At 47.6% G+C, this 21,557-nt stretch overlaps 1 protein-coding gene across 1 annotated transcript; it reads left to right on the top strand.

Annotated features, from left to right (window-relative positions):
- The first annotated feature begins 1,060 nt into the window (after positions 1-1,060).
- DNAJC5G (DnaJ heat shock protein family (Hsp40) member C5 gamma) lies at positions 1,061-20,360 on the top strand. The gene is made up of 5 exons (XM_060754844.2): positions 1,061-1,446; positions 14,463-14,676; positions 14,773-14,926; positions 15,850-15,927; positions 19,494-20,360. The coding sequence occupies exons 1-4, from the start codon at positions 1,334-1,336 to the stop codon at positions 15,921-15,923; spliced, it is 555 nt and encodes a 184-aa protein (XP_060610827.1). The 5' UTR covers positions 1,061-1,333; the 3' UTR covers positions 15,924-15,927; positions 19,494-20,360.
- Positions 20,361-21,557: the final 1,197 nt, after the last annotated feature.

The following is a 21,557-nucleotide window of genomic DNA, read 5'->3' as shown; positions in this document are numbered from 1 at the left end:
ATCATCTCTCTCATCTGTGAAGATGATAATAATAATAATAATAATCATCATCATCATCATCTTTATTTATACCCCGCAACCATCTCCCCAATGGGGACTCGTAGTGGCTTACATGGTAACATATTACAGCAAAAATAAAACCAAAACATAAACAACAAACAACATCATCAAAATTACAAAAAATACATTTAAAAGATCCCATTGAATTCTGTTCTAGAATATTGACTATCCCTCCCAGTTTGGTTTGTTGTTCATTCGTTCAGTCATCTCCGACTCTTCGTGACCTCATGGACCAGGCCACGCCAGAGCTCCCTGTTGGCCGTCACCACCCCCAGCTCCTTCAAGGTTTGGTATCCCAGTTTGGTATCATCTGCAAACTTGATGATCCCGCCTCCATGTTTTCCTCCTTCAAACCCCCCAACCTTCCATTTAATGAAGTATCCTTCTCTGTCTCTGACGCCCAGGTAATGGAACAGTTCCAAACATCAGAATAATAATTATGGGAGTTGCAGTCCTACCTGTGTGCATCCGCATTAGCAATGCACTGGTTTGCCAATGAGACTAAGGGCAGGCCTGGGCCAACTTTGGCCCTCCCTCCAGGTGTTTTGGACTGCAACTCCCACCATTCCTAACAGCTGGTACCAAAACACCTGGAGGGAGGGCCAAAGTTGGCCCAGGACTGGTCTATGGATTGTCCCATTCACCCCATTAAGCCTATTGCTCTGGGACCCAAACCTGCAATGGGAGTGTGTACTGTTGTCCCATTTACACCATTGAGCCTATTGTTCTGGGGTTAGGTGTGTACAATGGGGGTGTGTACTGGAAATCTCCCTCCCTCCCTCCAAAAAATAGGAAGAGGGCGTGTCTTCCCATTGGCTCCGCCTCCAGGGCAGGAGGCTGATTGTTGACATTCTTATCCTCCACTGCCTGCCATTCCCCCTCCGGCCGCGTGGCGTCGCCATAACCCTCGGCGGGGAATGCGGAAGTGGGGCCCCGCTTTGCTGCCTTCTTTCCCCCTAGGTCCTCGTTGCGCATGCTCCTGGAGTCTTAGGCCCTCACTGCGCATGCCTCATGGTTGACATTATCCTCCACAGCCTGCCATTCCTCCTCCGGCCGCGTGGTGTCGCCCTAACCATCGCGGGGAATGCGGAAGTGGTGTGCCGCTTTGGTTCCCTCCTTCCCCTTAATCCCTCACTGCGCATGCCTGGTAGCTGGGTTGGGCCTGGGCCGCTCCTTCTGCGCGTGCGCACTCTCACTGAGGCAGAGGAGTCGAGTGGAAGCAGGCCCGGCCCTTCTCCCTTCCTTCTCCCCTTCCTTCCTTGTGTAGGGCGCGATGGCGGAGGGCGGTCGGCCCCAGCGGAAGATGTCCCGCGCCGGAGAGAGCCTCTACCGGGTGCTGGGCGTGGAGAAGGGCGCCTCCTCAGAGGACCTCAAGCGGGCCTACCGGTGGGTCAAGCGCTCCTCACTCGAGGGCAGGCCGCGGCCTACCTGGGCCCTCACTCACTCGAGATGTTTGGGACTACAACTCCCACAATTCCGGGAGGCTGCTAGGAATTGTGGGAGTTGGAGTCCAAAACACTTGGAGGGAGGTCCCAAGCTGGCCCAGGCCTGCTCTAGGATTGACGTTCCTGTGCAGAGTGTAATGATGTATTGTTTTGTTGGGTTGTTGTAGGTTTTTCCGGGTTATATGGCCATGGTCTAGAGGCATTTTCTCCTGACGTTTCGCCTGCATCTATGGCAAGCATCCTCAGAGGTAGTGAGGTCTGTTGGAACTAGGAAAATGGGATTATATATCTGTGGAATGATGACCAGGGTGGGACAAAGGACTCTTGTCTGCTGGAGCTAGGTGGGAATGTTTCAGCTGATCACCTTGATTTGCATTCAATGGCTTGGAAGGCCTGGGAGGAATCTTTCATTGAGAGTGATTTCATGTGCCTGTTTGTTTCCCCTCTGTTGTTTTGCTGATGTAATTTTTGATGTAATTTGAGAACACAGAAGTGCTGGACCACTCTCACAACCACCATGTCAGACTACACAGAGAAGCCACTGAAATCCACAAGCATGTGGACAATTTCAACAGAAAGGAAGAAACCATGAAAATGAACAAAATCTGGCTATCAGTATTAAAAAAACTCAAAAATTACATCAGCAAAACAACAGAGGGGAAACAAACAGGCTGTGGCCCACATGAGGGGATTCTGTGTGGGAGGTTTGGCCCAACTCTATCGCTGGTAGGGTTCAGAATGTTCTGTGATTGTTGGTGAACTATAAATCCCAGCAACTACAACTCCCAAATGTCTAGATTCTGTATTGTCGAAGGCTTTCATGGCCGAAACCACTGGGTTGTTGTAGGTTTTTTCGGGCTATATGACCATGGTCTAGAGGCATTCTCTCCTGATGTTTCGCCTACATCTATGGCAAGCATTGGGTCTTCTTTGAGGCCTAAAGATGGGCTCAAAGCCAACCTTAAAATCTCTGGCATAGACACTGAGAACTGGGAAGCCCTGGCCCTTGAGCGCTCCAGCTGGAGGTCAGCTGTGACCAGCAGTGCTGCAGAATTTGAAGAGGCACGAATGGAGGGTGAAAGGGAGAAACGTGCCAAGAGGAAGAAGGCGCGTCAAGCCAACCCCGACCGGGACCGCCTTCCACCTGGAAACCAATGCCCACAATGTGGAAGAAGGTGCAGAGCAAGAATAGGGCTCCACAGCCACATGCGGACCCACAAGGAAACCCATAATGGAAGACCATCTTACTCGTCCAATGAGGTATCGCCTAAGAAGAAGAAGATGGCAAGCATCCTCAGAGGTAGTGAGGTCTGTTGGAAGTAGGAAAATGGGTTTATATATCTGTGGAATAATGACCAGGGTGGGACAAAGGACTCTTGTCTGCTGGAGCTAGGTGTGAATGTTTCAACTGACCACCTTAATTAGTTGGCTGTTGTAGGTTTTTCGGGCTATGTGGCCATGTTCTAGAGGCATTCTCTCCTGACGTTTCACCTGTATCTATGGCAAGCATCCTCAGAGGTAGTGAGGTCTGTTGGAACTAGGGAAAAGGGTTTATATATCCGTGGAATGACCAGGGTGGGGCAAAGAACTCTTGTCTGCTGGAGCTAGGTGTGAATGTTTCAACTGACCACCTTAATTATTTGGCTGTTGTAGGTTTTTCGGGCTATGTGGCCATGTTCTAGAGGCATTCTCTCCTGACGTTTCACCTGTATCTATGGCAAGCATCCTCAGAGGTAGTGAGGTCTGTTGAAACTAGGGAAAAGGGTTTATATATCTGTGGAATAATGACCAGGGTGGGACAAAGGACTCTTGTCTGCTGGAGCTAGGGGGTGAATGTTTCAACTGACCACCTTCATTAGCATTTAATGGCTTGGAAGTGCCTGGGGGGAATCTTTTGTTGAGAGTGATTTGATGTGCCTGATTGTTTACTCTTTGTTGTTTTGCTGTTGTAATTTTAGAGTTTTTTAATACTGGGAGCCAGATTTTGTTCATTTTCATGGTCTCTTCCTTTCTGTTGAAATTGTCCACATGCTTGTGGATTTCACTGGCTTCTCTGTGTAGTCTGACATGGTGGTTGTTGGTGTGGTCCAGCATTTCTGTGTTCTCCAATAATATGCTGTGTCCAGGTTGGTTCCTCAGGTGCTCTGCTATGGCTGACTTCTCTGGTTGAAGGAGTCTGCAGTGTCTTTCCTGTTCCTTGATTCTGGGCAATGCGGCTGCGTTTGGTGGTCCCTCTGTAGACTTGTCCACAGCTGCATGGTATCCGGTAGACTCCTGCAGAAGTGAGAGGATCCCTCTTGTCCTTTGCTGAACGGAACATTTGTTGGATTTTCTTGGTGGGTCTGTAAGTGGTTTGTATGTTGTGTTTCCTCATCAGCTTCCCTCTGCGGTCAGTGGTTCCTTTGACATGATGGTTGCTACGTTCTTGCTACGTCCAAGTATGTCCTTTGCTACCACCAAACGCAGCGCCCAAACACGAATCAAGGAACATGATTGGTGCACAGCCCTGTGGTTTCCCAGTGTTATTTACCTGCCAGAGACACTCAGCGCACAGAAGGTGTGTCACTAGCGGGGCTTTCCTTGGAATGCCTCCTTCCCTCCCTCCCTCCCTTCCTGGTGTTTGTGCCAAGGGAGGATGCTCTCAGGGCAAGGCCAAGGCCAAGGCAGGCACCCCACCCTTCGGTCCCAGCCCAGCTCCAAGTGTAAAGGTCAGCTGGTACAGGATTGTGTCGTCAAAGGCTTTAATGGCCGGAATCACTGGGTTGCTGTGAGTTTTCTGGGCTGTATGGCCATGTTCTAGAAGCATTCTCTCCTGGTGTTTCGCCCACATCAATGAGAGGCATCCTCAGAGTTTGTGAGGTCTGTTGGAAACTAGGCAAGTGGGTTTTACTCATGTATGTCTATCTATATAAAAATGCTCTGTGCATAATGAGTTCCTTAAAAACGAAAGAACCAATGAACGAAATCACACCAAATTTGGCAACAAAACGTCTCACAACACAAGGAGTGACCATCATTTGGTCATTTGGGAGTTGTAGTTGCTAGGATTTATAGTTCACCTATAATCAAAGAGCATTCTGGACTCCACCAACGATGGAATTGAACCAAACTTGGCACACCGTTCTCCCATGACCAACAGAAAACACTGGAAGGTTTTGGTGGGCAGTGTCCTTTGGTTTTGGAGTTGTAGTTTACCTACATCCAGAGATCACTGTGGACTCAAACAATGATGGATCGGGACCAAACTTGGCACAAATACTCAATATGCCCAAATGTGAACACTGGTGGAGTTTGGGGAAAATAGAATCTTGACATTTGGGAGATGTAGTTGCTGGGATTTGTAGTTCATATACAATCACAGAGCATTCTGAACCCCAACAACGATGGAATTGAACCAAACTTGGCACACAGTTCTCCCATGACCAACAGAAAACACTGGAAGGTTTTGGTGGGCAATGTCCTTTGGTGTGGGAGTTGTAGTTCACCTACATCCAGGTAGAGCACTGTGGACTCAAACAATGATGGATCTGGACCAAACTCTACACAAATACTCAATATGCCCAAATGTGAACACTGGTGGAGTTTGGGGGAAATAGAATCTTGACATTTGTGAGTTGTACTTGCCAGGATTTATAGTTCACCCACAATCACAGAGCATTCTGAACCCCACCAATGATAGAATTGAGCTACACCTCCCACACAGAACCCCCATGTGGGCCACAGCAACGTGTGGCAGGGGACGGCTAGTATATATATAATTCAGTAGACTCCCAGTTAACCCATATTACCCATGGAGATTGGTATGCGTAAGATAATGATGATGATGATATACAGTAGCTAGGCCAGCTAATCACATCCCAAAAACATTTTTCCCCAGGCTGTAAGAAGCCAGACTTTGAAACTATTAGACCATTAAATGCTAATCGAGCTGGTAAACTGCAACATTCACACCTACCTCAAACAGACAAGAGATCTTTCTCCCACTCTGGACATTCCACAGATAGATAAACCCTATTTTCCTAATTTCCAACAGACTTCACAACCTCTGAGGATTCCTATCTATCTATCTATCTATATATCAGTAGACTTCCAGCTAACCCATATTTCCCCATGGAGATTGGTAATAACAACAACAACAACAACATACAGTAGCTGAGCCACCTAATCACCTCCCAACAAAGGATTCCCCCAGGCAGTAAGAAGCCATACCTTGAAATTGTTAGGCCATTAAATGCTAATCAAGAAATGCTAATTAAGAAAGTGAATTGAAGTAATCAAGGTGGCCAATTTAAACATTCCCACCTACCTCCAACAGACAAGAGTTCTTTCTCCCACCCTGGACATCATTCCACTGGGATATCTATAAACCCCACTTGCCTAGTTTCCAACAGAACTCACAGCCTCTGAGGCTGCCTGCCATAGATGCAGGTGAAACATCAGAAGAGAATGCTTCTGGAAATGGCTAGGTAGCCTGAAAAACTTATAGCAACCTTATGCAGGATTTTGCCTTGGGGGGAGATCATAGAATCCTAGAATGCTAGAGTTAGAAGAGACCTCCTGGGCCATCACCCAGTCCAACCCCATTCTGCCAAGAAGCAGGAATATTGCATTCAAATCACCCCTGACAGATGGCCATCCAGCCTCTGTTTAAAAGCTTCCAAAGAAGGAGCCTCCACCACACTCTGGGGCAGAGAGTTCCACTGCTGAACAGCTCTCACAGTCAGGAAGTTCATCCTAGAGTTGGAAGAGACCTCCTGGGCCATCATCCAGTCCAACCTCATTCTGCCAAGAAGCAGGAATATTGCATTCAAATCACCCCTGACAGATGGCCACCCAGCCTCTGTTTCAAAGCTGTTTGTCCTCTCTGAGCAGAAGGGGTTGCTTTCCCTCTGGGACTTATTTATTGTATTTTATCTTATCAGAAGTGAACCAAGGGTACAGTTTGAATGTATTTGCAAACAGAAACAAAGTTTGCAAACTTGGAATGATGTTAAATATCCTTTGACCAGTAGCTGGCCACTTGGAGTGCTTCTGGTGTTGCTATAAGAAGGTCCTCATTCATTGTGCATGTGGCAGGGCTCAGGCTGCATTGTAGTATATGGTCCGTGGTTTGCTCTTCTGCGCACTCCACTTTGAAGCCCCATCTCTTAAGGTTGGGTCTGCACAGTTTGTTCAGCGCCTTCCTTCCAAGTGGCCCAGTCTTCCGTGTGCCCAGGAGGGAGTCTCTCATTCTCCCTTTGGGAGAGCGATGGGGAAACAGGGAACGTTTTGCTCCCTGCCTTGCGCTTCCTTTTTGCTTCATGCGCTGCTCCAGGGCGGAGTGCGGATTTAATCTGTGCTGCAGCTCCTTGGTTTACTCCTGTCTAGACTCAGTAATTAGGGAATTAGCGGCCTGCCTTCCTCTCGACACTGGAGCAGGCGGTTCTCAAGGTTTTACAGTTTGCAAACCTCGTTTTGAAGACAAAGTTTTGTTGTGGAGCCCCAAGAAACGTTAGAAGCATAGAATAATAGAATTGGAAACTCTATTATTGGAAATTATTACATTTGGCCCAGCCATAGGTTTTTAAATGCGTCGTGTTATGGTTAATGTTCATTGCTTATTTTCTGCTTATGAGTTTATTTATTGTTTTGTATTACTGTTGCTATTGTTTCTTGTGTTATGGGCTTGGCCTCATGTAAGCCGCACCGAGTCCCTTGGGGAGATGGTAGCAGGGTACAAATAAAGTTATTATTATTATTATTATTACCCTGCATCCAGAGAGCATTGTGAACCCCACCATTGGTGGATCTGGGCCAAACTTGCCACACAGACCCAACACTTTGAAATAACCTGTGCATAGCCAATTCCCCAAGCTAGAATATAATATAATGTAATTCATTCATTCATTCATTCATTAGGCAATCCCTCGTTGGACGAGTAAGATGGTCTTCCATCATGGGTTTCCCTGTGGGTCCGTATGTGGCTGTGGAGCCCTATTCTTGCTCTGCATCTTCTTCCGCAGTGAGGAGGGCATTGGTTTCCAGGTGGAAGGCGGTCCCGGTCGGGGTTGCTTGACGTGCCTTCCTCCTGGCACGTTTCTCTCTTTCACCCTCCACTCGTGCCTCCTCGAATTCTGCAGCACTGCTGGTCACAGCTGACCTCCAGCTGGAGCGCTCAAGGGCCAGGGCTTCCCAGTTCTCAGTGTCTATGCCAGAGGTTTTAAGGTTGGCTTTGAGGCCATCATTCAATCTCTTTTCCTGTCCACCAGCGTTCCGTTTTCCGTTCTTAAGTTCAGAGTAGAGCAACTGCTTTGGGAGAGGGTGGTCAGGCATCCGGACAACGTGGCCAGCCCAGCGGAGTTGATGTTGGAGGACCATTGCTTCAATGCTGGTGGTCTTTGCTTCTTCCAACACGCTGACGTTTGTCCGCTTGTCTTCCCAAGAGATTTGCAGGATTTTCCGAAGGCAGCGCTGATGGAATCGTTCCAGGAGCTGCATGTGACGTCTGTAGACAGTCCACGTCTCACAGGCATAGAGCAGGGTTGGGAGGACAATAGCTTTATAGACAAGCACCTTGATATCCCTACGGATGTCCCGGTCCTCAAACACTCTCTGCTTCATTCGGGAAAATGCTGCACTTGCAGAGCTCAGGCGGTGTTGTATTTTGGTGTTGATGTTGACTTTGGTGGAGAGGTGGCTGCCAAGGGAGCGGAAATGGTCCACATTTTCTAATGTGACACCATTAAGCTGTATCTCTGGCATTGGAGAGGGGATGGCTGATAACTGCTGGAACAGCACTTTGGTTTTCTCGATGTTCAGTGACAGTGACATTATATAATGTAATATAATGTTTACATATTACATACTATATTATATATCAAGTATATATATTAGGCATGGGCCAAGCCAGAGGCAGATGGATGGAGAGTGTTTGTGTGAACATATTCACACAGTGCAAAAAAAAAGAAAAGGGGGGGGGGAAATAAATAAATAATACAATATGTAAAATGAAGAACAATTTTAACCAACATAAACTTAACAATATTTCAGTGAAAGGCGCCCAGGGGGCATCTAGTCCAGCCCCTTTCTGCCTGGCAAGAAAAGCACAATCAAAGCACCCCCAACAGATGGCCACCCAACGTTTGTAATAATAATAGGAGCAACCCCAGGGGCCATCTTTTTTTAATTATTATTTCGGGGTTCTTTTACCCCGCCCTTCTCACCCCGAAGGGGACTCAGGGCGGCTTACAAAAGCAAAGGCACAATTTGATGCCTGCATCATAGAACAATCAAACACAAAATTACATCAATTCACAGTTAACAACAATTCAAGCATTATATTTCTTGCATTTATTATACCCATAAAATCAATAAAACCAATACAAACCCAATTCCTCCTCCTACATGGTCAGCGTTCGCTAACTCATAGTTCTAATTTGCGTTCCACTTCGTCAGTCCTGTTGGTCTTACTCGCCTGATTGTCTTATTTAATTGCCAGAGTGCCCAAAGGCCTGGTCCCATAACCACGTCTTCACTCTCCTCCTGAAGGAGAGGAGGGATGATGATGCCCTGATTTCCCCCGGGAGTGAGTTCCACAGGTGAGGGGCCACCACTGAGAAAGCCCTGCTCCAGCCTCACTTGTGACAGTGGTGGGGTCGAGAGCAGGGCCTCCCCAGATGATCTCAGACTCCGAGGTGGGACGTAGAGGGAGATACGTTCGGACAGATACACTGGACCGGAACCAGTCCCACCCCCTTCTGCCTTCATGTAGGAAAAGCACAATCAAAGCGCCCCATATAAATTGCCACCCAGTCTTCGTAGTAGTAGTAGTAGTAGTAATCATCATCATCATAGAATCATAGAATCAAAGAGTTGGAAGAGACCTCCTGGGCCATCATCCAGTCCAACCCCATTCTGCCAAGAAGCAGGAATATTGCATTCAAAGCACCCCTGACAGATGGCCATCCAGCCTCTGCTTAAAAGCCTCCAAAGAAGGAGCCTCAACCACACTCCGGGGCAGAGAGTTCCACTGCTGAACAGCTCTCACAGTCAGGAAGTTCTTCCTAATGTTCAGATGGAATCTCCTCTCTTGTAGTTTGAAGCCATTGTTCCATTGCGTCCTAGTCTCCAAGGAAGCAGAAAACAAGCTTGCTCCCTCCTCCCTGTTGCTTCCTCTCACATATTTATACATGGCTACCATATCCCCTCTCAGCCTTCTCTTCTTCAGGCTAAACATGCCCAGCTCCTTAAGCCGCTCCTCATAGGGCTTGTTCTCCAGACCCTGGATCATTTTAGTCGCCCTCCTCTGGACACATTCCAGCTTGTTAATATCTCATCATCATCATCATCATCATCATCATGTTGGAAATGGAAACTATGTTCTTGTCAACATCATAAGAGGAATTTTCCAGGGAGACTCATTGTCCCCACTGCTTTTCATCATTGCCAGGATCCCTCTGTCAACAATCTTACAAAAAAACAAACCTAGGCTTGACAAAGTTGAAGGAAAAGTTGACAAAAAGAAGAAGATCTGGTTCTGGCTCACAAATGGAGCCCTGAAGAAGGAGACAGAAGAAGGCCTGATTCTTGCAGCCCAGGAGCAAGCCATCAGGACAAGGGCCATTCAAGCCAGGATGGAAAAATCAGCGGATGGCCCAAAATGCAGACTGGGCAAGGAAGCGGAGGAAACCATGGAGCATCTCCTCAAGAAAATCACACAGGTGGACTTTGAGCTGACTTGCATGTTCATAGTTTCTCTCTTCAAGAATCACTTATAATAATAGCAGAATCCCCAGGGTCGCCCAGTCCCAAGGGCTCCATGGAGCACAGTTTGAGAAGTCCTGCTCTTGTCGAGGAAGGAGGAATGCTAATTTCTTAATTGTTTGCCTTCTTCAGACACTCGGCCCCAGGGCCGCTTTCATGTCCGAGGAGAGTCAGGATGTGAGTCAAGGGCTCGGCTTGGCCAGGGCTAGGACTTAGAACAATAGTTCAGGTGACAGGAAGGAGATCCCACCTGAATAGTGTCAGGAAGAACTTCTTGACCGTAAGAATAGCTGTTCAGCAGTGGAACTCACTGCTTGGGAGTACTTTGGAGGCTTTTAAGTAGAGGTTTATTTATTTACTATTTATTTACTAAATTTATACACCGCCCCTCTCAGCCCAAGGGCGACTCGGAGCGGTTAACAATCGGCGACAATTCGATGCCAGAACATAGAATCATAGAATCAAAGAGTTGGAAGAGACCTCATGGGCCATCCAGTCCAACCCCATTCTGCCAAGAAGCAGGAATATTGCATTCAAATCACCCCTGACAGATGGCCATCCAGTCTCTGTTTAAAAGCTTCCAAAAAAGGAGCCTCCACCACACTCCAGGGCAGAGAGTTCCACTGCTGAACGGCTCTCACAGTCAGGAAGTTCTTCCTCATGTTCAGATGGAATCTCCTCTCAGTTACAACAAAATAAAACAATCATTAATACTTTAAAATGCTAACAATATAAACATATAGATCATACACAGCATTTATTTATTTATTTATTTATTTATGTATTTATTTGGAGCTTTTATAACCTGGTCTTCTCGACCTCCGAAGAGGGACTCAGGCTGGCTAACAGCAGAAAATTCATACACAAACAGAGTAAACAAAACATTAAAACATTATCGAAGCGTCTCCATCTCAGATCATTGTCCGGTTGCGTCATCAGTTGTCCATAATATCATACAAGAGAGGAGATTCCATCTGAACATGAGGAAGAACTTCCTGACTGTGAGAGCCGTTCAGCAGTGGAACTCTCTGCCTTCCCCGGAGGGAGTGTGGTGGAGGCTCCTTCTTTGGAAGCTTTGAAACAGAGGCTGGATGGCCATCTGTCAGGGGTGATTTGAATGCAATATTCCTGCTTCTTGGCAGAATGGGGTTGGACTGGATGATGGCCCAGGAGGTCTCTTCCAACTCTAGGATTCTATGAGGCTGGATGGCCATCTGTCAGGGGTGATTTGAATGCAATATTCCTGCTTCTTGGCAGAATGGGGTTGGACTGGAGGATGGCCCAGGAGGTCTCTTCCAACTCCTTGATTCTAGGATTCTGTAACTTCCTGACTGTGAGAGCTGTTCAGCAGTGGAACTCTCTGCCCCGGAGGGAGTGTGGTGGAGCTCCTTCTTTGGAAGCTTTGAAACAGAGGCTGGATGGCCATCTGTCAGGGGTGCTTTGAATGCAATATTCCTGCTTCGTGGCAGAATGGGGTTGGACTGGAGGATGGCCCAGGAGGTCTCTTCCAACTCTTTGATTCTATGATTCTATGAGGCTGGATGGCCATCTGTCAGGGGTGATTTGAATGCAATATTCCTGCTTCTTGGCAGAATGGGGTTGGACTGGATGATGGCCCAGGAGGTCTCTTCCAACTCCTTGATTCTAGGATTCTGTAACTTCCTGACTGTGAGAGCCGTTCAGCAGTGGAACTCTCTGCCCCGGAGGGAGTGTGGTGGAGGCTCCTTCTTTGGAAGCTTTGAAGCAGAGGCTGGATGGCCATCTGTCAGGGGTGATTTGAATGCAATATCCCTGCTTCTTGGCAGAATGGGGTTGGACTGGATGGCCCATGAGGTCTCTTCCAACTCTTTGATTCTAGGATTCTATATATCTATACCATATTTGGGGAGGCCTGTTCAAAAAGCCAGGTTTTCACCATTCTTTGGAAGGACAGGAGGGAGGGGGCCGATCTTATCTCTCTAGGCAGGGTGTTCCACAGTCGAGGGGCCACCACCAAGAAGGGCCTGTCTCTTGGTGTGGAAGGTGGGAGCGAGAGTGGGGCCTCCCCAGAAGATCTTAGCGTTCTAGAGGTTGGCTGACTGTTGCGGGGAGAGCTTTGATGGTGCTTTTTCTGCCTGGCTGAATGAAGAGGGTTGGACTCGATGGCCCATGTGGTCTCTTCCAGGATCCAGAAAGGCTCCCTAAACCCCATGATTGATGGTCTGGAGACACAAGATTTACCCTTTGGTGGCAGAACAGGGAGACCGTCCACCTCCTCCCACAAAACACACACAGAGCGCAGCAGACAAAAGAACCAGGCGGAAGTCTCCCATATGAGGGTGTTTCCTCACAGCTTGTGCAAACAAGTCCAGCTTCTTACGGGAAAAAAATAAAGGAAAGGAAACAAGGAGGTCGGTTGCTTTGTCCGAGGAAGGCCGGAGCATCCCTACTGCCTGTTAGGAATGATGGGGGCTGAAGTCCACAACACCTGGAGGGCTGAAGCTGGCCCGTGCCTGGTTTAGATGCACCTGTAGTCAGTATGTCGCTGTTGACCTTTGCCTCCATCACTGCTGCGGGAAAGGGATAAGCAAGCCTTCTTCCTTTCTGAGCTTGGCCAGAGACCCCTCCTCAAGAGTTTCTCCCGCTCATCGAACCCTAGAGTTGGAAGAGACCTCCTGGGTCATCCAGTCCAACCCCATTCTGCCAAGAAGCAGGGATATTGCATTCAAATCACCTCTGACAGATGGCCATCTAGCCTCTGTTTTGGCAGTTTAACGATAATAGTAATAATAATAATAATAATAATAATAATAATAATAATAATAATATTGTCGAAGGCTTTCATGGCCGGAATCACTGGGTCGTTGTAGGTTTTTTCAGGCTATATGGCCATGTTCTAGAGGCATTCTCTCCTGATGTTTTGCCTGCTGTCAGGACATTATTCAAAGCTTGAGAAAATAAGCATTTGACTCCTGCCCTGCCAACATACCTGAAGCAAGGTCAGCGTCAACAAAGGAATCTGGAGGAGGAGAGCAGTCCTGCGAGGAAGCGTTAATCAAGAGGAATTGTTCACAGGAGGTGGAGAGGGCTATGGAAGGGGAGGAGAGGAGAAACACGATAAAAGGGTTTGAATGGAAAAGGGAAATTAGTAGTGTTATTTTTTTCCCTCGTCTGTGTAGAAGCAATAAAGCTGGCTACCTCCACATTCTATGTGAGTACTGTTTGTTTGCTAGACCCTACGAGCAGGATTTGACACCTGCATCTATAGCAAGCATCCTCAGAGGTAGTGAGGATGCTCAGACGTAGTGAGTAGGCACCTCACTACCTCTGAGGATGCTTGCCATAGATGCAGGCGAAACATCAGGAGAGAATGCCTCTAGACCATGGCCATATAGCCCGAAAAAAACTTACAACAACCCAATAATAATACTATAATAATAATAATAAAACTTTATTTACACCTTGCTCCATCTCCCTTGGGGAGTCGGGGCAACTTACATGAGGCCACGTCCATTAGTACAAAAAAAAACCAATATTACACAAAAGCATAACAAAACCAGAAAATAAAATACATACAATGCAAAACCAATATAATAGACGACACAGGAGCTGTGGTGTTGGAGGAAAGTTCTGAGAGTGCCTTGGACTGCGAGAAGATCCAACCAGTCCATCCTCCAGGAAAGAAAGCCCGGCTGCTCACTGGAGGGAAGGAGACGAGAGGGAAAGTGGAAGTCCTTTGAAGGCCACATCATGAGGAGACAGCAAAGCCTAGAGAAGGGAATGATGCTGGGGAAAGTGGAAGGAAAAAGGAAGAGGGGCCGACCAAGGGCAAGATGGATGGATGGCATCCTTGAAGTGACTGGACTGACCTTGAAGGAGCTGGGGGTGGTGACGGCCAACAGGGAGCTCTGGCGTGGACTGGTCCATGAGGTCACGAAGAGTCGGAGACGACTGAACGAACAAACAACAACAACAGGAATATAAAATCAAACATTAAAATACAAAAGAATTACACTGGGCAGGGCCAAATTCAAAGATAACCTTTTTATATAAACTTTTCCCATGTTTTTCACGATAGAACCAGTGAGGAAATGACATTTATGACCCAGGAACAAACATCGTGTCACATAGTATTCTTTGAATGTGAGTCAGGGTTAGGAAGTCTTCCGCAAGCGTGTCCAAACGGGTCTGCTTTGGAGTGAGACGTTGTCTTCTTTTTCCTCCTCCTCCTCCCAGGAAACTGGCGCTGAAATACCACCCGGACAAGAACCCGGACAACCCAGAAGCGGCCGAGATGTTCAAGGAGATCAACAACGCCAACACCACCCTCAGCGATGAGAACAAGCGGCGGATCTACGACGAGTACGGCTCCATGGGGCTCTACGTCTCGGAGCAGTTTGGCGAGGAGAGCGTCAAGTACTACTTCCTCATGTCCAAGTGGTGGTTCAAGGTGGGCTCCTCCCTGGGGGGGGGGGGGAGTGGGGAAGGGGGGGTCTGGCACCCCTTGCCCTCGGCCTTGACCCTTCTCCCCCTTCGTCCCCTCCAGCCGCTGATGGTCTGCTGCAGCCTGGTCACCTGCTGCTGTTGCTGCTGCTGTTGCTGCTTCTGCTGCGGGAAGTGCCGCCCCCCGGAAGACGAGGAGGCCTACAAGTACGTCAACCCCGAAGACCTGGAGGCCCAGATCCGGGCAGAGGACGAAGGTGAGACGTGGGGGGCAAGGGGGGGAAGACACACAGGGGTGTGGGGAACGTGGGTCTCCCTGGGGGCTTCTTTCCCTTTTGCTTATTTATTTATTACTAGCTGTCCCCTGCCACACGTTGCTGTGGCCCAGTCTATGTGTTTTGTGTGGGTATGTGTGTGTGTATATTTTTGTATATATGTGTATATATGTGTGTTTGGGCGCATGTGTGTGTGTGTGTGTGTGTGTGTGTGTATATATATATATATATATATATATATATATATATGGTATTTTTTGGTTTTTGGCTTTTAAATTCCCTTCCTCTGTGTTTTCCAGTGTTTTGATGAGTGTAGGACATACATTGGGTTGTTAGGTGTCTTGTGTCCAAATTTGGGGTCAATTCGTCCAGTGGTTTTTGAGTTATGTTAATCCCACAAACAAACATTACATTTTTATTTATATACACTAGCCGTCCCCTGCCATGCGTTGCTGTGGCCCACATAGGGGTTCTTTGTGGGAGGTTTGGTCCAATTTTATCATTGGTGGGGTTCAGAATGCTCTTTGGTTGTAGGTGAATTATAAATCCCAGGAACTACAACTCCCAAATGACATAATCAATTTTTTTGAGTGAAGGACATACATTGGGTTGTTAGGTGTCTTGTGTCCAAATTTGGTGTCAATTCGTCCAGTGGTTTTTGAGTTGTGTTAATCCCACAAACGAACATAACATTTTTATTTATATAGCTTTAGTTATATTCCGGGGACTCAGGGCGGAGCACAACATCCCAAAGGTAAACATTCAATGCTAGGACATGAACTCATTATATGCATACGTAAACATTAAAAACATCCACCTCAACATTAAGATGCACTGTTTGAAATGCACTTTGCTCCGTGTCTCAATGCTGTGACCCCCTTGACCCCCCCTCCCGGCTCCCCCAGGTGCCATCCGGATGCAACCCACAGCCGGCGCCTCCGTGCACACCACAGACGAGACCCAGACCCGCAAGCCCTGACCAGGTGAGCAAGAGGGAGAGGCCTGGCCTGGGGGCACAAACAGGCCCCGCCCTTCGCCGTCCAGTGGCTTGCATGGGAGGGGTGTTTGATGTGGCTGGGGATGCCTCCATGAGCGGACACAGCACGACAGGGACTGACCTCCACCGTCCAGTAGTTTGGGTTGGGGGGGGGGGGTCTCTAAGTGTGGCTGGGGATGCCTCCTTGAGTGGACGCAGCACAAGAGGAACTGACCTTCATCGTCCGGTAATTTGGATTGGGGAAGGAGGTCTTAGTGTGGCTGGGGATGCCTCCACGAGTGGACGCAGCACAAGAGGGACTGACCTCATGTCCAGTGAGGACTGCACAGCCCAGGACACACACAGACAGATGGGAAAAAGCTTAAATATACACCTGCCTGTTTTCTGTCTTGTCATTGTATTTAAAAAGCCAATGGGATGTTGGCCTGCATCTAGTCCAGTGGTTCTCAACCTGTGGGTCCCCAGATGTTTTGGACTTCAACTCCCAGAAATCCTAACAGCTGATAAACTAGCTGGGATTTCTGGGAATTGTAGGCCAAAACACCTGGGGACCCACAGGTTGAGAACCACTGGTCTAGATCTAGGGAAGTCATGCTCCCCATGCTCTATTCCACTTTGGTTAGACCACTTTATCTGGAATATTGTGTCCAATTCTGGGCACCACCATTCAAGAGAGATATTGGGAAGCTGGAATGCGTCCTGAGGAGGGAGACTAAAACGATCCATGGTCTGGAGAACAAGCCCTATGAGGAGCGGCTTAAAGGGCTGGGCACGTTTAGCCTCCAGAGGAGAAGGCTGAGAGGAGACTTGATGAGGGCCATATATACTGATGTGGGAGGAAGTAATAAAGAGGAAGGAGCAGGCTTCCTTTCTGCTGCTCTGGAGACTAGGACACACTACAGGAAAGGAGATTCCACTGAACGTTAGGAAGAACTTTCTGACTGGGAGAGCTGTTCAGCAGTGGAACTCTCTGCCCCAGAGTGTGGTGGGGGCTCCTCTTTGGAAGCTTTAAAACAGAGGCTGGATGGCCATTTGTCGGGGGTGATTTGAAGGCGATTTCCCTGTTCTTGGCAGAATGGGGTTGGACTGGTTGATGGCCCACCAGGTCACTTCCAACTCTAGGATTCTATCATGATCAACCTAGAGAAGTGAGCATGTGCAGATTGGAAACTAAAGGGCAGGACAAGGGCTAATGCACATGGAAACTATAGAGCCAGGGGCTGAGAATAAAGTACTGGAAATCCAACCAAAAGATGAGGGCAGCGGTTCTCAACCTGTGGCTCCCCATGTTGTGACTCAGCTGGAATCTCAGAGTGATAATGTCAATGATTCTGATGAGGAAGATGGGATTCAGATTCACAGTCAGGTGAAAAGCGATGATGTCCCTGTGACAGACGAGGAAGAACAGGGTGCAGAAGTTCAGTTGTTTCCCACAGCAAGAGATGACGCTGTTGATAATGAAACTACTGAGAGCAGGGGTCCTCAAACTACGGCCCAGGGGCCAGATGCGGCCCTCCAAGGTCATTTACCCGGCCCTTGCTCAGGGTCAACCTAAATCTAAAACGACTTGAAAGCACACAACAACAACAACAACAACAATTCTATCTCATCAGCCAAAACCAGGCCTACACTTCCCATTGAAATACTAATAAGTTTATATTTGTTAAAATTGTTCTTCATTTTAATTGTTGTATTGTTTTTATGTAGTTTTTTGAACTTTTATTTATTTATTTATGTATTTGGGGTGCTTCTACCCCGCCCTTCTCAACCCCTGAGGGGGGGGACTCAGGGCGGCTTACAAAGGCACAATTCGATGCCTAACAATTACAACATACAATGCGATATATAATACACAAATTTACCACATAATACTACAAATAATATATGTGTAGTGTGCATAGGAATTCATTCATGTTTGTTTCAAATTATAATCCGGCCCTCCAACAGTTTGAGGGACTGTGACCTGGCCCTCTGCTTAAAAAGTTTGAGGAGCCCTGACTGAGAGCCAGGTGCATTCTGATTCAGGAAGAGAGGACAGTTGTTCTCAGCCAGATAATGAGCAAGAAAGCACTAACGAACAGATTGACCTTGATGAGGCCGGAGCTTTAGATCGAACTGATCGCTTGGAATTTAAGGTTCGAAGGAGTGTGAGAATCACTAGCAAGAGAGAGAAGGGAGGCCAGCGGCCAGAGGAATACTTTCATGTTTTCCAAAGGTTCGAAGGAGTGTGAGAATTGCTAGCAAGAGAGAGAAGGGAGGCCAGGGGCCAGAGGAACACCTTCGTGTTTTCCAAAGGGTATTAAACAGGCTGTTTGAAAACACTCCAGTGTCAGAGCAACTTCTCGCTTCAGCCAAGAGACTTAGGATTTATCTGGCAGTTTTCATGTTCATGGTTTCAGGACTTTGTCATGTTCTCATGGGACTTTGCCTTGCTTGTGTCTTCGTGGATCCTGTTCTCCAGTGCTACCTGGTATTGATCTTTGGAACTACACTTTTTTGCCTTTTTGAACTTTTATCTTTTACTTTAATAAACCATAAAGACTACTGCCTGTGTGCTCTTTGGTGTCTGAAGCATAGGATCATAGAATTCTAGAACCAAAGAGTTGGAGGAGACTTGGTGGGCCATCATCCAGCCCAACCCCATTCTGCCAAGAAGCAGGAATGTTGCATTCAAAGCACCCCTGACAGATGGCCATCCAGCCTCTGTTTCAAAGCTTCCAAAGAAGGAGCCTCCACCACACTCTGGGGCAGAGAGTTCCACTGCTGAACGGCTCTCACAGTCAGGAAGTTCTTCCTCATGTTCAGGTGGAATCTCCTCTCTTGTAGTTTGAAGCCATTGTTCCATTGCGTCCTAGTCTCTCTCTAGGGAAGCAGAAAACAAGCTTGCTCCCTCCTCCTCCCTGTGGCTTCCTCTCACATATTCATACATGGCTATCATATCTCCTCTCAGCCTTCTCTTCTTCAGGCTAAACATGCCCAGTTCCCTAAGCCGCTCCTCATAGGGCTTGTTCTCCAGACCCTGGATCATTTTAGTCGCCCTCTTTCTCTGGACGCATTCCACCTTAGAGTCAATATCTCTCTTGAATTGTGGTGCCCAGAATTGGACGCAATATTCCAGGTGATTCCAGGTGAAGCAAGGTGATCCTACTCTGAAGTGTGACACCTGAGGTATTTTGGCCTTTAACTCCCAGAAATCCTCACAGCTGGTCAATTGGTTGGGATTTTTGGGAGTTGTAGGCCAAAACACTTGGAGAGGGACCTACAGGTTGAGAACCACTGGCTTAGGGCTAGGCAGACTTCATCAGGAGCTAAACCATTCTTCAAAGGCCCATTGGAACATCCCAGTCTTTCTGGAAGGTGGGCAGGGTGGGGGCTAATCTTGTGTCCCTGGGGAGACAGTTCCAGATCAATGGAAGCTGCTTTCCCAAGTCTCCTCTTGCAGGGCCCACAGCAGAGGGAGCTTTTGCCCAGGTGCCCCTCATGCGTGTGTGTGTATGTGTGTGTGTTCATGAGGTTCCTCCTCCTCTCTCTCTCTCTTTCTCTTTTCTGCAGGGTCGTGCTGCCGGTCACCCCAGAGCCCCCCACTTTCTGCAGCCATTCCAGAGAGGCCCGGTCCCTGAGCGCCGGCTCCGGCCTGCCACTGGACTCTGGGGTGGATGGGCCAGCGTTCCCTCTCCCCCTGGACTGTGAGGCCTGACATGGGGGGGTGTATGCTTGGCCCCCCGCCCCAAGGTGGGGTGAGGGCCTCGGTCCCCGGGCCCCTCCCAGGCCCCACTAGCCTTCTTCTTCTCAGGGAACAGCGCCAAGGGCTTGTGCGGATCTCGCCCAAGAGGAAGAGGAGGAAGAGGAAGAGGACCCTCCTCTCTCTGCCTCTCTCCCCAGAGCCAAGAAGCGGCTGGCTCGTGGGGCCCCCTTGGCCTGTCTTTGTGTGGCTTCCCTTCCTTCCTGCTTTCCTTCAGGCCAGGGCTGGGTGGAAAAGAGGGGCTGGGGTGTCCCCCCCTCCCCCCCGCTCCCTGCCCTGCTTGCCCCTCTCAGGCCAGGCTGCCCTGTCCTTTACTTATGTGGCCTGGGGTGCTGACCAGTGCTTGACCATGACGACGAGCGAGCGGGGTGTATGTGTGGAAGGGGCAGCCCCGTCCCCTCCCTCCCTCCCGCCTCGGTGCCAAACTGCATCCCGTGGGGCCCAGAGGAAGGGCCGAGGCCTGAGTCCTGCCCTTTGCGATGGGGGCCTCGGAAAGGCCACTCCGGCCACTGGGAGGCGGCTGCTGCTGCTGCGCCTTGGCCGCCCGCTCCTGTGGGGCAAGCCCTGCAAGAAGGGCCCTCTTCACACTGTGACAAACGCATTTTATTATGATAATGATGATGATGATGATGTCAAGGGTTTTGATCTTCTGCACAATTAAAGGTTTCCAAAAGAAAGGAGGAGCGCCTTCCGCACTGGTCTCTCCGTCCGTCCATCTCTCGGTCCGGTTCCATGCTTGGACATTCCGGTCGAAAGTCTCCTTTGCGGAGAGAAAAAGCAGGGGATAAACAAACAATAACAATAAAAGTCTCATTTTCAGAGAAAAGTTGGGGATGAATAAACAACAACAATAAAAGCCTCCCTTGCAGAGAGAAAAAGCGGGGCATAAATAAACAACAACAACAATAAAAGTCTCCTTTGCGGAGAGAAAAAGCAGGGGATAAATAACAACAACAATTATAAAGAGAAACAGGGAATAAATAAACAACAACAACAATAATAAAGAGAAAATGGAATAAATAAACAACAATAAAAGTCTCTTTTGCGGAGAGAAAAAGCGGGGGATAAATAAACAACAACAACAGTAATAAAGAGAAAAAGGGAATAAACAACAACAATAAAAGTCTCATTTGCAGAGAGAAAAAGGGAATAAAACAACAACAATAATAAAGAGAAAAAAGGAATAAATAAACAAGAACCACAACAATAAAAGTCTCCTTTGCAGAGAGAAAAAGGGAATAAATAACAATAATAAAGAGAAAAAGGGAATAAACAACAACAATAAAAGTCTCATTTGCAGAGAGAAAAAGGGAATAAAACAACAATAATAAAGAGAAAAAGGGAATAAACAACAACAACAATAATAAAAGTCTCCTTTACGGAGAGAAAAAGTGGGGGATAAACAAACAACAACAATAATAAAGAGAAAAAGGGAATAAATAAACAACCACAATAATAAAGGGAATAAATAAACAACACCCACAATAATAAAAGTCTCCTTTGCGGAGAGAAAAGGGGAATAAAACAACAACAATAATAAAGAGAAAAAGGAAATAAATAACAACAACAACAATAAAAGTCTTTTTTGTGGAGAGAGAAAACGGGGGATAAATAAACAACAACAATAAAAGTCCTTTGCGGAGAGAAAAAGGGAATAAATAACAACAACAATAATACAGAGAAAAAGGGAATAAACAAACAACAATAAAAGTCTCATTTGCAGAGAGAAAAAGTGGGGGATAAATAAACAACAATAATAAAAATCTCCTTTGCGGAGAGAAAAAGCGGAGGGTAAACAAACAACAACAATATGTTGTGTGGTTTTTGGACTATATGGCCATGTTCTTCCAAACTACAGGAAAGGAGATTCCTCC

The sequence above is a fragment of the Anolis sagrei genome, chromosome 1 (genome assembly GCF_037176765.1).
Source record: "Anolis sagrei isolate rAnoSag1 chromosome 1, rAnoSag1.mat, whole genome shotgun sequence".
NCBI lineage: Eukaryota > Metazoa > Chordata > Lepidosauria > Squamata > Dactyloidae > Anolis > Anolis sagrei.
Note: the sequence above shows the minus strand (reverse complement) of the source record. Positions and strands in the feature narration are given on the sequence as shown.